A 15586-nucleotide genomic window follows, 5' to 3' on the forward strand; every position below is an offset into this window, starting at 1 on the left:
TATAAATCAGGCATATTCAAACTCGAAAATTTATCTTACATATGATAACTTTTATAAAAAAGAATAATCATTCGTTAAAGATAAATTTAATCGTAAGTCTAATAATTTCGAGCTTGATTCAATCTGATTTGAACACTTATAATATGATATATAGATTAGTTGAAGCTAAATTAATATATATTCCTAGTTTCCTCATGTGAATGCGATTTTTAATTTTTATTTAGGTGATGTCAAAATAGTGGAAGACAAATGTAACTTTTTTACACCCCACAAATGGAACCAAGCACAACAACAATGCAAAATTAAACAGAAAGGTCGTCATATTAAAAAAATTAATAAATTTATGAATGTGTCATAAATTAAAAAATTATTATTAACACATAGAGATTAGTTTTATGCAAAAAAAGAGTTAAAAAGGGGTTAATAATAACCAAATAGAGATTAGTTTCATTCAATCAAAACACTTTGAGCAAAGTAGTGCTGAGCAAGAAAAAAACGAGAAACTAAAACTGTAATGGCCTAAATTCAAGGTTATCGGAACAATGGTTTCGTAATCATAGATCTGATTTAAAGAGAAATTTATTTCAATATTTTTGCTTGAAAATTTATATGATAGGAAAATCGTATGAAAATATTGATAGGAAAATTTTATCGATTTAGTGATTAGTTAGAAAAAGAAATTATTGAAGAAATTGGGTAAAATAAGGTATTGGGACCTCTATCTCGTAAAACCGAGTCGAAAATAATTTTATAAATATTTATGAAATGTTATTAATGTGGTATTAAAATTTCGTTAGGGAATTTTAATGTTTGGATAGTCAATTAAATGAAAAGAACTAAATTGTAATAGGTGTAAAAGTTGCTAGAGTGATTAAATAGCTTAAGCGTCTAATGAGAAAGGATTTAAAAGGGAATTAGACCCAAAAGTTATTTGGGCTGGACGGCAAGGGTATGAAATCAGCATAAAATTTGATAAATTAAGGGTAAAATTGGAATATTGCAAAATTAACTAAATAAAACTAGGACTAAATAGGAAATATCTAGATTTCTCTTCATTTCTCTTCAATTCCAGCAGCTAAAAACGCCATAGGAGGGTTATCTAAGCTGGTATTTCATAATTTTTGCACCAAGTGAGTTAATCCTTGCCTTTTTCTTGTAATTTTTGTGTTTCTAAGACTTTTACAACTAGGTCCTACTATTAAATTCATTAGTTTTTGATTTCATTGATGAAATTGAAAGTCACCATGGTTGAGTGCTGTAATTTTATGATGAAATAGAATGAAATTAAATCTTTAATTCGTTTATGATATGATTTTATTAGGCAATTTTAATGAAAATTAATTTTTAGGACCTAATTGTGAAAATGTTTGGAATTAAAGTCTATTGCTGAAATTCTGATTCCTAAAGGTTGTAAACTAGTTTAAGGTGATAGAATAAAATGTTAATTGAGAAAAATCAGCTCAATTGAGAGGCTAATTGAGTAGGGACGAAATTATCATTTATTAAAAGCTTAGGGGAAAAATGGTAATAAACAGCTTGCACTAAAACACTTTGGTAGACTAACTTTGAAAAATCACAAAAAATTGTAAGAATCGAATTAGAAGATGAAAAAGATATGGAATTAAAGCTTATTGAGTCTAGTTTCTCATAGAAGAAATATTGTAAGCAATGGATTTGTAAATTTTGAGATATAATGAATTTTGTGAGACAAGGTCAGAATGAATTCGGGTTCCCCTATTCTGACTTTGAAAAATTATAAAAAATTGAATAAAAATAATTAGGGACTTAAATTTATATGTCTAGAATTCTGAATAAGTCTATTTTTAATATAAACAAACGATAATATCATTTGAATTCTGTATAAAGAGATAATTTATTTTTAGTGAAGAAGGGTCAGAACTGTTAGACAACAGAACAGGGGTGACTTTGAAGAATAAACTGTACTGATTGGATAAACCAAAAATTATGAAAATTTTATGGTAAAAATATATATGAGTCTAGTTTCAGGAAAAATTAATGGATCTTAATTTGGAATTCCGTAGCTCAAGTTATAAATAATTTAGTGACTATGAGTCAAGTAGACAGCTTTGAATGAACTATAAATAATAGTTGAATTATAGAGAATGTTGCATATGAACATGAAATGTATTAAATTGATAATTAAATTTATTTATTTAGATCCAGAAGATTCAAATACGAAGCTAGATCGAGGAAAGGAAAAAGTTCGGGATTAGTAGATTTTTACTGTTTACAAACAAGTATCAAGGTAAGTTCGTGTAACTTGAATTATATTCTGAAATGCTTGAGATTGTATGTTATTGATGTGAATATGATTTGAGTATTCATTGTATGAAAATTAATGAAACATTGATATATTTGATAAAATGGGAAGAAATCTCGGTTGAATGAAAGGAAAATTCGATGGATCTCTGAAAAGGAATTGACGGTAAAAAGGATTTAGCCTGGACGGGTGATCCTATCTTGATATAGCCCTCCCGAAGAATATGTGTAAAATAGATTTAGCCCGGACGGGTAATCCGAATTAGGGTCTGAATTTAGCCTGGACTGGTAATTCAGATCCAAGCTCATTAGAGTAATTGTCGTTGCAGGGGATTTAGCCTGGACTGGCAATCCCGACAATACTCTATAAGTTTATATTGCAGGGGATTTAGCCTGGACTGGTAATCCCGCTACAAGGTTGAGGTTCGCGGGAGTGTGCTCTCTGAAATGGAAATGTGCGCACATGAATATGAATTGACAGACCCGGAATTGTACACTAAAAGTGTAGCTTTGAAAATCCATCGAAAATTCCAAGAAATTCAACGGGATAAATATGGAAAAATAACAAGGAAATGGAAATCATGGTATTGACGAGCTCATCAATCATAGTATATATTATTGGTACATGGAAATTATTGTACTAACTTGAATGTTGAGTTTGTGCATATTAGGGTAATAATGCATTGAATGGATATATGGATGTTTATTGTATTGTATTGAAAATATTAGGTAAGTATAATTCTTGTTACATGAGCTTACTAAGCACAAAGTGCTTACCCCGTTTCCTTTTTCCCTATTTTATAGTGTTAAGAGCTCGAAGGTCGGATTTGGTCGGAGACACATCATACTGTCAACCTCAGGATTTCGGTATATAAAGAAACTTTATTTTGGAAATCAATGGCATGTATAAGCTAACAAAGTAAATGTTAACGTGAAATGAATGTAAAGTTAGCCATTAGTATGGTTAACAAACCTGGTTATAGATATGTGATGACGTTATCTTATATAAATGCATGAATCTATCATGAAAATATGTTGAATTGATTTGGTTGATGTGGATTGGTCTCGATTTAATATTACAGGGAAGGTTAGATATTTATAAAAGGGCCATATTGAATATAAAAAAAAAATTTAATTCGTAAACTCCGGTAATGCCTCGTACCCTATTCCGACAATGAATACGGGTAGGGGTATTACAAAAACGAACATTTTTTTATTTAATTTATAATTAATTTTATTGTTTCGTTGATACTTGTATGAAGTGTGATCCGCATTTACTCGAGAAGACATTTTGATATCTACGTATTTTAAAAAAATTACATAAATTAAATATAATTAATTATTATATTACAGTAACTATAAAATACAAAATACAAACTATAAATACCTTACGAGTTTTTTTTTCTCTTTTCTTTCTTCTCATTCTTCTACAAAATACAAAATACAAAATATTTGAATGGGGGATCAAAACCCCACATTCTTAAATAGAGACGTTGTTTCTTCTTCTCCATTTCTATTTCTTTTTTTTTTTTAAAAACTACCAATTATTAATATTATAAACCTATTGTCTAGTCACATCACTAACGTCACTAACACGATGTGAACAGTCATGATATATATTTTTAATTCTTTAATATATATTTTTTTAAAAATGCTATAGGTTTTTTAACAAATAAATTCTTTTTTATTTTTTTTCCAATCAATTCAACTTTCACTTTTTTTTCTTATTTTTTTTATTTTTGGGTCCTCCATTTTTTATTTCTATTAAAAATGTCCCATTAATTTTCTTGATTTCACATTACATAAATTATTTATATGAAAATTATATTTCGCAAAATAACTATCAATTTACGTTATTCAAAAAATATATTTTACAAAATATAATTTTACATTTCAAACATTCTAAATAATTTCACTTAACTTACAATATATCATTTTACAACACGAACAACTTTCTTAATACTAAAAATAAATAAACGATTTTTTTTTTCAAGATTGACAAGATTGTGTCTTACAAACAAAACATAATTAAACAATTTTGTTCAAAACAGACATCATTCTATCTTACAAATTGAAAAAAAATTGTTTAACCGTAACAAAAGCGACTTTCTCCGTGTTATTAAATTGTAGCTCGAATGCTGCCGATATTGATTATCTCACCTGTGCGGTTCAATTTGAGATTCCTTTTAACCTTCAAACGTCCCATTGACTTAGGGAATCCCAAATAATCCACCTATTAGTTGCATAACCAATTTGAACCCGTTATCATCCTACCACAACCAACAAAAATATTTATATAACCAAATTGAACCCATTATCAAATAAATAATTGGCATCTGAAAGTATTCATTAAATTTACCTGTGTCAAAGCTCTACTGGATTATCGTTAAACAAAACATACCTTCAAATTAAAAAAAAAACACAAATACATAAAAAAAAAGGCTTCTCATATCTCTCCCATTCATCCTCTAACAAAGTATAAGTAATTTTTTTTCTTTCAACTCATATTCATGTGTCATTGAGAGGCTTATATATACAAATTTGGTCATGCCAAATAAAATAGTCATAAAATAAAATATTATTTTTAAAAAAAATTAAATACAAAAAAATAAATTAAAAAAAGTACTGACCAAAAAAATATACATAAAATATTATAAAATAAATAATAAACAAATAAAGAAAATAAAAAGTAGAAAGGAGTTGGAATTTAGTCGCGCCAAATTATTTGGCTCCATTAGAAAAAGAAAAATTTATTTAAAGCCCCTAATTTTTTTAAAAATCACAATTTTTTTTAGTATTTATATAGGTGGCGTCATTCTAAATGGTTCTACCAAAAAATTAATTTTTTGATTGCTGACATGACGTGTTGATGGCGCCAAAAACTTTTACTATACCAACTTTTATGGTAGATTTTAAGTTATTTACCTATTTTATCAAAACGTAATTAATTAATTTGTTTGGGTTAGTTTTATATAAAAACCTATTTTTATTGGGTTTCAAATTGGTAGCCCAGTTATGTCTGTCAAAATAGCTGATTGGCGTTGAGAGAAGTGAGACTGATGGAGGAAGCAAAAGGAGTAGTGAAGCACATATTGTTGGCAAAGTTCAAAGATGAAATCCAACCTGAGAAGATTGAGGAACTCATCAAAGGCTATGCCAATCTTGTTAATCTCATTCACCCCATGAAAGCTTTCCACTGGTATGTTATCCCTTTTTTGCTTCATTCATACCTTTCTTTTCTTTTAGATCTGGGTATCATTATATATAAGTAATTTTGAGATCCACTTCTTGGTGATGGATCCGTTGTTTTAGTTTGAGGCTTAAAACTGATGGATATTTTAAATGAAAATACTAACCCTTTTTCTAGTTGTAATTTGATAACCCAGAGGCTTCAATCTTCATGTGTTGATTTACAAAACAGTAGGAAAACAACCCATTTCTGATCCTGCCTTTGGCAAAATCAATTCCATGATGACAGGGGGAAGGATGTTAGTATTGAGAACCTGCATCAAGGGTTCACTCATGTGTTTGAATCCACATTTGAAAGCACAGAGGGGATTGCTGAGTATATAGCTCATCCTGCTCACGTGGAGTTTGCAAATCTGTTTCTCCCCAGCTTGGACAAGGTCATTGTATTTGACTACAAACCCACCGTTGTACGTTGCTAAGTTACAAGCATAGTTCTGTCTCAATGTAGCTTTTGTCCTGTTCATGTCTGTTGTTATTTTGAATAAAGTTTGACGTCTTGTACTATGAAATGCATCCATCCCTAGTGATCAAGGCAAAAGTTGGTTGGTTTTATCTTCTTTAGGTTTTACATACAATAATTCCTTGTTGAGATTGTGTTTTGATGTATTCTTGAGCTGAGTTGAGACTAAGCAATAAGAAGCTTGAGTTTGAGATAAACCCAATTTTTTGACTTGAAATTCGGCTTTTAAGCTAAAGCAAATTTCATTTTTAATATTTTGAACTAAAAAAAACTTGATTATTAGATTAAGGTGATGCCTAAGAAAGAAGAAAAAATTGAGAGAAACAAAGAAAAGATGAGAAAGATATGGAAGAAGGTTAGACTAGAGTAAGTGATCCAAGGATTTTTTATTTTTAATAAGCCTCCCCTGCAGTTTGAACATTTTTAAAAATCATCACAAACATATATTGTAACCCAATTAAGGATCACTTTTAAAATCAGGTTTAAGTGGCGAGACCATGTGTTTGTATTTCTTTATTAAAACACAAATGTATTTCATGCCAATATTAGTTGTAGTAGTAAATTGGGATGGAATAACTTCCAAGTTGTGGATGTGTATTGCTGTATTCCTCCATAATAGCACATTCCACCTGATACACTTTGGGCGAGCCTTCCTATGTTTGTGAATTTGAGTATGGTGAAAGGCTATCTCCGTCGTTGGTATTTCTTATTCTTAAATTGATTAAATATTTTGCATTTAAAACTAGAAGGTGGGTGTCCCTTTGATTAAAGTATATTGATGTTGTAACGCAATTATAGCTTACTCATACTTGGTGTTACATGAATTTTGGTGCTAATCGGATTTGTTCAATAATGAAATGTATTTGTCAAGTTTATTTATGAGTTAATCCCATTTATTTAATAATTACAAATATTTTTTATGTACAAATTTTAAAAATAAATCTACTAATATCAATGTCCACTTGCGTGATCATCAGATTCTAGTATTTGCTTTCATTCCAAAAATATTGCTTAATTAAAGATTTTTTTAACACCATAACATAATAATTAATATGTTATACTATTTTTTACCCTCTTGAAGGCAATTATAACACACAAAGACAAGAAAAATAAAGGGGCATAATTTTTTTCAGATAAAAATTTATATTACGGGTGCAATTATATCTATTAACTTGACAGTTGGGAATTTGAATTTGAAGTCTGATACGAAATTAACGCCCAACTGTTACAACAACGTGCACCCAACCCAAACTAATCCCAAATCCCAAATCAGCAACAACAGGAGCAGGAACAGCCTTAGCTCAACACTTCTGAAAGCTGGAAAGTGAAAACTGCAACTGCATCCTGTAAATGACTCGAATGAAGGTCTTCCGGAATGGGAGCACTGAACACCGTATAATAGCAGCTTAACTGTTCATCATGCGTTCGACTTCCGCTTGTATCTGAAAGCAACAAATTGCATACCTCATCCGCCATCTTTGAATATGCTACCCTGCACCATCACATATATCCAATCACTACCCACCAAGCTAGTTAATTGATGTAAGCTGGCACATAAAGCAACTAACTGATGCCAAAAACCAGATCCTATTAGAGCTGTAGCTCAGATGAAAGCATTGGAGACGTTGCTCTCAAGTTGATAAATAGTAACTTCTATCTGATTTACACCAAAATTCATGCAAATATGGAAAAATAGAAACAGTACAACTACATATCAATGACTAAACCCTTTTTTACCCAACATATTCCATAGCACATCATTTTAGTAGCCATGAAAAGAAAGGGCTCCAATGAAATGAGCTGACAATCGCAGGAACATTAATTCAATATCATTTAAGCTTCATAATTTTCCCACTTCTGTGATCAGGTACTTGACAAATTTCATACTACAGCTAACGAGAAGATGTGAAAGGCAAAGAACAAGAAGGCTTTGGTGTCAAATTTCCATTGAAGATGTGAATAAGCTATAACATATCACCAAAAAAGGGGAAAAAAAAAGGGAAATAAGCTGAAATTATGAAAACTTGTTATGCAGACATAAGCTAGCTACCAGGAGATATCATTTTATTTCAGGATATATTAAAAAGGAACGTATTTATATGGATTAGCCAGCCCAGACAGATAATTCCGACACCACAGCTTACACTTTAGTCCATTTAATAGCTAACCTAGTTAACAATTTCACAATTGTGCAATTATAATACAAAACTGAGTCTCTCCGTTTGCACCTCTTTTAATTACAGGAAGATTAAAATGGATGGAATAATTCCTTAAGCTTGTCTGTATCTACTATTAGTTTAGTTCTAGTCCCCTTGTGTTTTCATGTTGGTCAATACCAGTCAAACTTAATGCCATCACAAACTGAAATTTTGTATTAAAACTTAGACATGTGATCATTTCCATTCTATATTCAGTTACGATCAATCAATCTATTTTTTTTTATTACTAAAACTCATAAAAGAGATTAACAAAAATACCTAGCATCAACATGTAACCTGCCACCCCAAACTGCTGAGGACTCATTCAAACAGCCAAGAAAGTCTCTACAAGCAGCATTTTTGCTGTCGAGGGAACCCTGAAAAGTTCACCAGCATCACTTTTAAAAGGAAATAAATAAAGTTCGCTGATATTTCACAAAACAACAGCTTATGGGTGCAATTGCTTAATCTATTACAAGTCTAATAGGGAGATGTGGAACAAATAAAATCACGAAAAAAACGGCATCATCGTTATCCCAGCCAGTTCCAAATGTTGAAAAATAACTCATGATTTAATCACAGAGACACACAATTAGAATATATTCTTTGAGCTCACAAGCTTTAAGCATTTCAACCATAATTTATGTTAACAGAAATAAACACCTAGCATGCAACTTAGCTAAACAGTAAAGCAGCTTTCAAGCGAATTCTTCCAAAAGCAACAAAGGTAAAAGAGTATGTGAGCCACAGCCATTACTCACAATTCACCCCCCACCCCAACCCCTAAAACAGACCATGCAGCACTACCGCACCAGTCCCTTCGGGCAAATGAAGGTAATGCCTCTGCAACCTAGGTTTAACTAGGCAGATCCATTCTTGTTCCTATGGCATAAATTTGAAGGAGAGTCATGTATTTTAGACTTGCTACACTTCGCATATAGTGGCCACCCCATTAACTAGTTTAGTAGGAAAACATGACTCAAGGTAAGGACTGCACTCAGCACAACCCCATAACCAAGAAGCTGTGTTCACAATAACAGGAATGATATGGTTCACCAATAAATGAAGCATCCAACAAACTTTAGCTTATATTCAGATCTAGATTCTATGGCCTTGAAAATTTGCACGAGTTTCTTACAAGTTCAGCCATAGTATTGTTATCGTCCTGGAATGAACTTCTTAGCACATAGAATGAAATATATATTCCAGCTCCCAAATCCCAATTTTCAATTTCAGACTTGTGGTTCTCCATGGATGTGGCAATCCTCCATACCTCTGAGTCCTTGGCTGCATTGAAGAGAAAATAAGACTTGGATTAACTATACCAATGGTATTGAGACTTATCAATTATTACAGTGACCCAAAATTGTGCATTACATTCTTCAATCCAGCATGAATATCCAAAAAAAAGGTTAATGAAACAAATCTAAACAACTAAGATTGACCCTAGAAGTTAGTAGTAATCAGCACCTATAACTACACGACTCTGAGTCTGAAAATAGCGAGTTAAGTGAGCCACCCACCTCCAATGTGATGAAATACATCCATGCATGGACATGGGATTTTATGCTCTCAAATACATCAATACGAACAGAAAATTCATAGAACGAATTGCTAAACCCCCTTGATTGTATAGCTTAAATAGCATTCTCAAGTTTTCAAGAATAAGCTCTTTTCCCCTTCAAATATCATCTTTCCAGTAGCATCTAGACTTTCTTTCAGTAAATGTTTTACAAGGCTAAATGGAAAATATTAAAGGTGGGAAAGAGGTAGCTTGTATGTAGAGAAAAAAGGATTCCTAGGTGATTCTGTCCCATTATGCTATATTGTGTTTCACCATATCCATAATACACAATTACTTTGAGGTCTTAACCATATAAATTTGGTAGGTCGCATCAACATCAGTTTTTATGTACTATAAATTTTATATGTTGTTTTTTTTAATGTTCAGAGGAAGAGAAAAGGGGGAAAGGGGCTGAATTTGGTTTCAAGTCACATCAATGAGGCATTAGAAACAAATTTAAACAACTAAGATTGACCCTAGAAGTTAGTAGTAATCAGCATCTATAACTACATGACTCTGAGTCTGAAAATAGTGAGTTAAGTGAGCCACCCACCTCCAATGTGATGAAATACATCCATGCATGGGCATGGGATTTTATGCTCTCAAATACATCAATACGAACAGAAAATTCATAGAATGAATTGCTAAACCCCCTAGATTGTATAGCTTAAATAGCATTCTCAAGTTTTCAAGAATAAGCTCTTTTCCCCTTCAAACATCACCTTTCCAGTAGCATCTAGACTTTCTTTCAGCAAATGTTTTACAGTGCTAAATGGAAAATTTTAAAGGTGGGAAAGAGGTAGCTTGTATGTAGAGAAAAAATGAGTCCTAGGTGATTCTGTCCTGCTATGCTATATTGTGTTTCACCATATCCATAATACACAATTCCTTTGAGGTCTTAACCATATAAATTTGGTAGGTCGCATTAACATCAGTTTTTATGTACTATAAATTTTATACATTGATTTTTTTAATGTTCAGAGGAAGAGAAAAGGGGGAAAGGGGGAGACCTTGAATTTGGTTTCAAGTCACATCAATGAGGCATTAGAAAAGAAAAACAATAACAGGATTATGGCACGTATGAATTACTTCATTTGCAATAAGATCATACCAGACAAGAACAATTCATGAGCAACTGAAGTCATGAAAATAGAATGAGCCTTTTGCCAATTTTCACATTCCAGAAAGTGCTCAAGAGCCCTTGGCAAATCCCCATGGTAATTGTAATAAACTGCCTGCATCATAAGAGGGAAATTTTCTTAATTGGAAATCAACACTTGAATTCCAAAGAATCTTTAGGAGCTCTCTCTCACATCATATATCCACTCATAGACAGAGATACAGTGACAAGCATACAGCAGGACAGATCCAGATTGTTAGTAATTTAAAAGGAGTTAATCTTGAAAAGAAAAAAAATATGATATTTAAAGATTCCACCCAACCTTTCATAGCTCTTTCTCTCTTATCATAAACATACATTCCCATATCCCCAAATGGACACAGGTACAAATACAAGTATGTGGCAGGGCAAAGTCAACATGGAAAGGAATTCATTTAAAAAACAAAGTATGAGATTTAAAGATTCCACCTAACCAGGATGCTGATATTCTGCCATTATGCCCATAATCTAAATTAATGATGGATCTAACCCAAATTGAGCATCTAATGTACCAGCAAAGCTCCAAATGTTAGCATGGAATGACACTCATGCTGGACCAACAAGTAGTAAAATACAAAGGCTTCAGATACACAAAACTAGAAAAAATCATCTAGAAACAGAAAACATACCATAGCTTCATGCAACCACTGCAAAGGAATACCCAATTCCTCAATAAATCGGCGCTGTGATTCTTGTGAACTCCAAGTTTCACAATATTGGAACAGAATTTCCCTAATAAGAGCAGCTTGAAGGTAAGGATAATCATCACGGTAGGGCATGTGAAGGGCTACATAGATAGCCCAGTGACACTGCTCCTGACATAGTAACTGGGATACAAGTCCCATGTCAAGTGATTGAAGATCATTAGAATGGAAAGCACCAACAGCTTCCAAGATTGCTCGCTGATGCCAGATCATATGGTAGTCAAGGGGATCATGTGTTGAAGAGAAGGTGCTAAACATTGCCTTCAGAGAACATAGTTGACTCTCTTCACTGGCATGCAGAAGCATAAGATAGTATGAAAGATCAAATCTTTCCACTCTGCTCAAATTTGCATTCTCTTCAACTGGTCCTTCATCAATATAAATTGGAACAGGAAACGGAGCTTTTCCATCATCAAGAAGGTGCTGATAAGTTCGAAACACAACAGGCAAAGCAGTATCTGAAGGTAGGTGATACCACATTAACAATCCTAGGAATCTCTTCCAGTCAATCTTAATACCATGCAAAGCACCATGAATATTGCCAGCAAGCAACTCATAAAGCCGAATCCTGTCCTTCTCGATGAAATTGAAGTCCAGACCATTAATTCTCCAAATATCAAGCTGTCTTGAAACATCAGAACGATTAACTGTTGGTCCACCAGCCTGGCTTAGTAAACAAGCCAATCTAACATCTCCTTTAGAAGCTGCCAGCTCCACAGCTGCATCAAGTTGTCGCCCAGTCAAGAGAAAGAATAAGTGTTCCAAGTAACCTGAATCGTTCACAGAGCTTACTTCTTCTTGTACACGGTGACATACACTTTCTTGCAGCCAACAACTAAACTCGGCTCTCCTAATAAGAGGAAGTGCTTCCAGGTCTACTTCTGGAGGACCTTCCTTGATATCTTGCATCATATCTTCCTCATTATCAGCAGCCATAGATTTCAGTTGACCAGTATTTTCCCTCTCTGAGAAAAGAACTTTAATCAATTCCCACACCATCACTTGATGCATCAAAACCAAGCGAGCAGAAGAAGATAAACCAGGAACCTCCAACTGCCTCTCAATAATGTCTATATAGCTCCTACAAATGCCAGAAAGCTCTAAGCGATTAGAAACAACCTTCAGAAGCTTCAGCTGAAAGGACCCAACATCCACTTCTTTTTCTTCATAATTTAGAGCTTTATGAAGATTCAATGGAGCATCAAAAGCAAAGTCAACAAGTTCTTTCTTTACTTTGCTATTTTCATCTCTAACTACCTTATCAATTGCCACTTTTTCTACATTGATTACAGAAGATAATACTCTTTGGCCATCATTACTACCTACAGGTGCACCAGAGTGCACAAGAATGCCACTTGGCCCCCAACCTACACGAAATGACCTACCCATGAACAATGCTGCATCAACTATATTGTGAGAATGGCTTCCAGTGACAGGTGTCTCTTGTTTGATGTCCAACTTGAAACCTTCCCTTTTTGTTGTCTTCAGTGGCAAACCCTTATTTTCTTGTGTCATCAGAACAGTTCCAGATGAGCTTGAATCAAAAGTACCAGAGTTGTACTCAAGCAAAGCAACTGGGGTTTTCCGTACAACAGATGGGCTAGTCCTATTGGGCATCCTCTGGCTAGAGTTATGCAAAGAGGACCTTATATATTCTTTAGCAAAGGCCTGCTTCTGATTAGAACCTGTTCCTCTAAAATCCTCAATGTCCTCTTCTTCCTCAACAGGAAACATCAACATCCTCATTTCTCTCATCTTAACAGGGTCCAGCCCAAGATGGGCAGGAAGAGAATGAGAAAGCAGTGGTCCATTAGTATCCAGTTGCATATCTTCATCAATCTCAGGATTCCCACCACCATTCATTACCCCAGGATCTTGTATAGCCCCTGTTGCGTCATCCATTATAATATCTTCCTCGTCATCTTCACTCAACCCGAATCTGCTAAAATGGTCAACCAAGAATTTCCATTCACCATTAGCAGGGTCAAATGCAATGAAGTGTGCCCCTTGACTCCGCATACTCTGTCTTAATTTCTTAACAATACTATCTACTTCCTGCTTTTCCAAGCCTAAATTTTCAATCTGAAGTTTCAAAGTTACCTCGGCAGTTTTGTTAAGGCCTTGACCAACCATGGGCTTATTGCTTTCATCTTCATATACAATTACCTCATGCCTATGGAATTTCACAATTTGATCTAAATCCAACCCTCTAACATCAGTTTTCCCAAAAAATTTTACACACCCATAACCAGATCTCCCAACCACAAAATCCGGAACACGGCTGCAATAACCAGGTTCCAAGCGTTCCATTCTTACCATATCTTCCAAGCAAGGCTCCATATAATAATCAGGGGAATGTAAACTGGGTAAAGATTCCTCTATCCTTCTCATAACATGTGGGAAAAAATCAGAAATTGCAGATATCTTTCTCTTCTTGTATAATGTAACATGTAAATCAGAATTTTCTGTATTGACGTCTGTCCCCCTTCTAGAAATTTCACTTGCTGTGCTATGAATTTCACACAAAGTCCCTGCAACTACAACTCAGAGATTGAGTAAATTCATACAAACTAACTTGCATCTCCAATTAGCTCAAAAATAATAATAACAACAACAATAGTAATGATAATAAAAACAAGCCAAGCAAACAGATGCCTTAAAACCATTCTAAAAATACTATTCCCAGCAAAACCTGAATGAGACTCTATTTGGGAACAAAATTCAGTTCAAAGTTCAAGCACAAACATAAGCACACGCTGATACGACCCACATTTTTTATCTCTCCAATTTCTCAAAAAAGAAAAAAGAAAAAAAGAAAGGAATCTCAAAATCTTAAAACTTGGCAGATCTATGATACCTACATAGAACATCCAAACCAACAATATCTGGGTATCAAACAGACAAGACCTAGAAACTTAATAGCTAGTTGAATTCAAGAACACCAAAAGAGAAAAAAAAACCGAAACATTGAACTCTAAACGCCAAATGAAATCAGTTTTTTTTTATTTGAAGAGCATGACTGATTTGGATTAACCCAAGTTTAAAACCGAGATACATTATAAAAAGAAAGAAAGAGTGAGGGAATTACCTGAAGGCATAGCTGCAGAATGAGGGTTTATTAAGGGTTTTAGATCCTTGAGAGTTGAATCAGTTGAAGGAGAAGGTGGTGAAGTAAAAGCAGAGAGAGGAATGGGAGGGAAAGGTTTTTGGAGGGGTGGGTTTTGGCGTTTTTAGTAATTAGACAGTGAATGAGGCAGTGAGGGTTGAGGTCAGGGTTTGGGGTTTTCGATCCTATAGTCAATCCAACATGCGAATTTTAATTTCCGCCCCGCACCCTCGTTTCAGTGTTACTGATGGGTTCCGTTAAACTGTGATTATGCATCTGTAGGGTCAGATCGAGTTAAAGGTTCGAAATATAAAAAAAAAAAAAAATCAATTTTGTTAGTGTTTGAGTAATATATATTACAGTTGAATTAAATCAATATAAAGTTTAATTAACAAGTGTTGAATGTAGTTAGGAGATATCATACTTTAAGGAGAATGTAAGTTTGAATATTACTGATAACATTATTAGGTCAATCTCAAACTCAAAATATGAATTGTAAAACGAACATGAAGAATATAAAAAAAAATCAATATGTTCTACAAATAGATGGTGGATGAACATAAGATAAGAAGGAATTACTGTAATGTATTGTTGGTTAGGAACCAGTTGATGAACAACTTGACCAATTAATCAAAAGAGCGTATAGATCCTTCGGAATGGACAAATACCACTCCTGGGCAGTGTAAGAAAGAGTGATAGAGAAGATATTGCATTTGATCACGTCAAAGCCACCTATGATATTCATATGATTATTGTAATATGCTAGGTTGTCCTCCAGGTTCCTTACTCCACTATAAGAAACCTCGGGGAACTTGAAGGAAGTTGAGAGGTTGAAGGTTAACAAGTGTGGGGCAAGAGGCTCATTG

General features: G+C 33.6%; 2 protein-coding genes across 3 annotated transcripts; one reads left to right on the plus strand and one right to left on the minus strand.

Moving 5' to 3' along the window:
* Window positions 1–5264: 5264 nt before the first annotated feature.
* LOC107897339 (stress-response A/B barrel domain-containing protein HS1) lies at window positions 5265–6186 on the plus strand. Its single transcript, XM_016822776.2, has 2 exons — window positions 5265–5479; window positions 5759–6186. The coding sequence occupies exons 1-2, from the start codon at window positions 5340–5342 to the stop codon at window positions 5946–5948; spliced, it is 330 nt and encodes a 109-aa protein (XP_016678265.1). The 5' UTR covers window positions 5265–5339; the 3' UTR covers window positions 5949–6186.
* An 844-nt stretch (window positions 6187–7030) lies between these two features.
* On the minus strand, window positions 7031–14958 carry LOC107897340 (nuclear pore complex protein NUP96). 2 transcript variants are annotated; one of them, XM_041078687.1, is made up of 6 exons: window positions 14703–14958; window positions 11540–14145; window positions 10863–10986; window positions 9326–9474; window positions 8467–8564; window positions 7031–7481 (listed from the first exon to the last, which is right to left on the minus strand). In XM_041078687.1, the coding sequence occupies exons 1-6, from the start codon at window positions 14710–14712 to the stop codon at window positions 7286–7288; spliced, it is 3183 nt and encodes a 1060-aa protein (XP_040934621.1). In that variant the 5' UTR covers window positions 14713–14958; the 3' UTR covers window positions 7031–7285. The 2 variants fall into 2 exon arrangements, with proteins under 2 accessions (XP_040934621.1, XP_016678266.2); XM_016822777.2 differs by having other exon boundaries at window positions 11540–14151.
* Between the last annotated feature and the right edge of the window lie 628 nt (window positions 14959–15586).

This window comes from Gossypium hirsutum, chromosome A10, assembly GCF_007990345.1.
Source record: "Gossypium hirsutum isolate 1008001.06 chromosome A10, Gossypium_hirsutum_v2.1, whole genome shotgun sequence".
In the NCBI taxonomy this organism is placed as follows: Eukaryota; Viridiplantae; Streptophyta; class Magnoliopsida; order Malvales; family Malvaceae; genus Gossypium; species Gossypium hirsutum.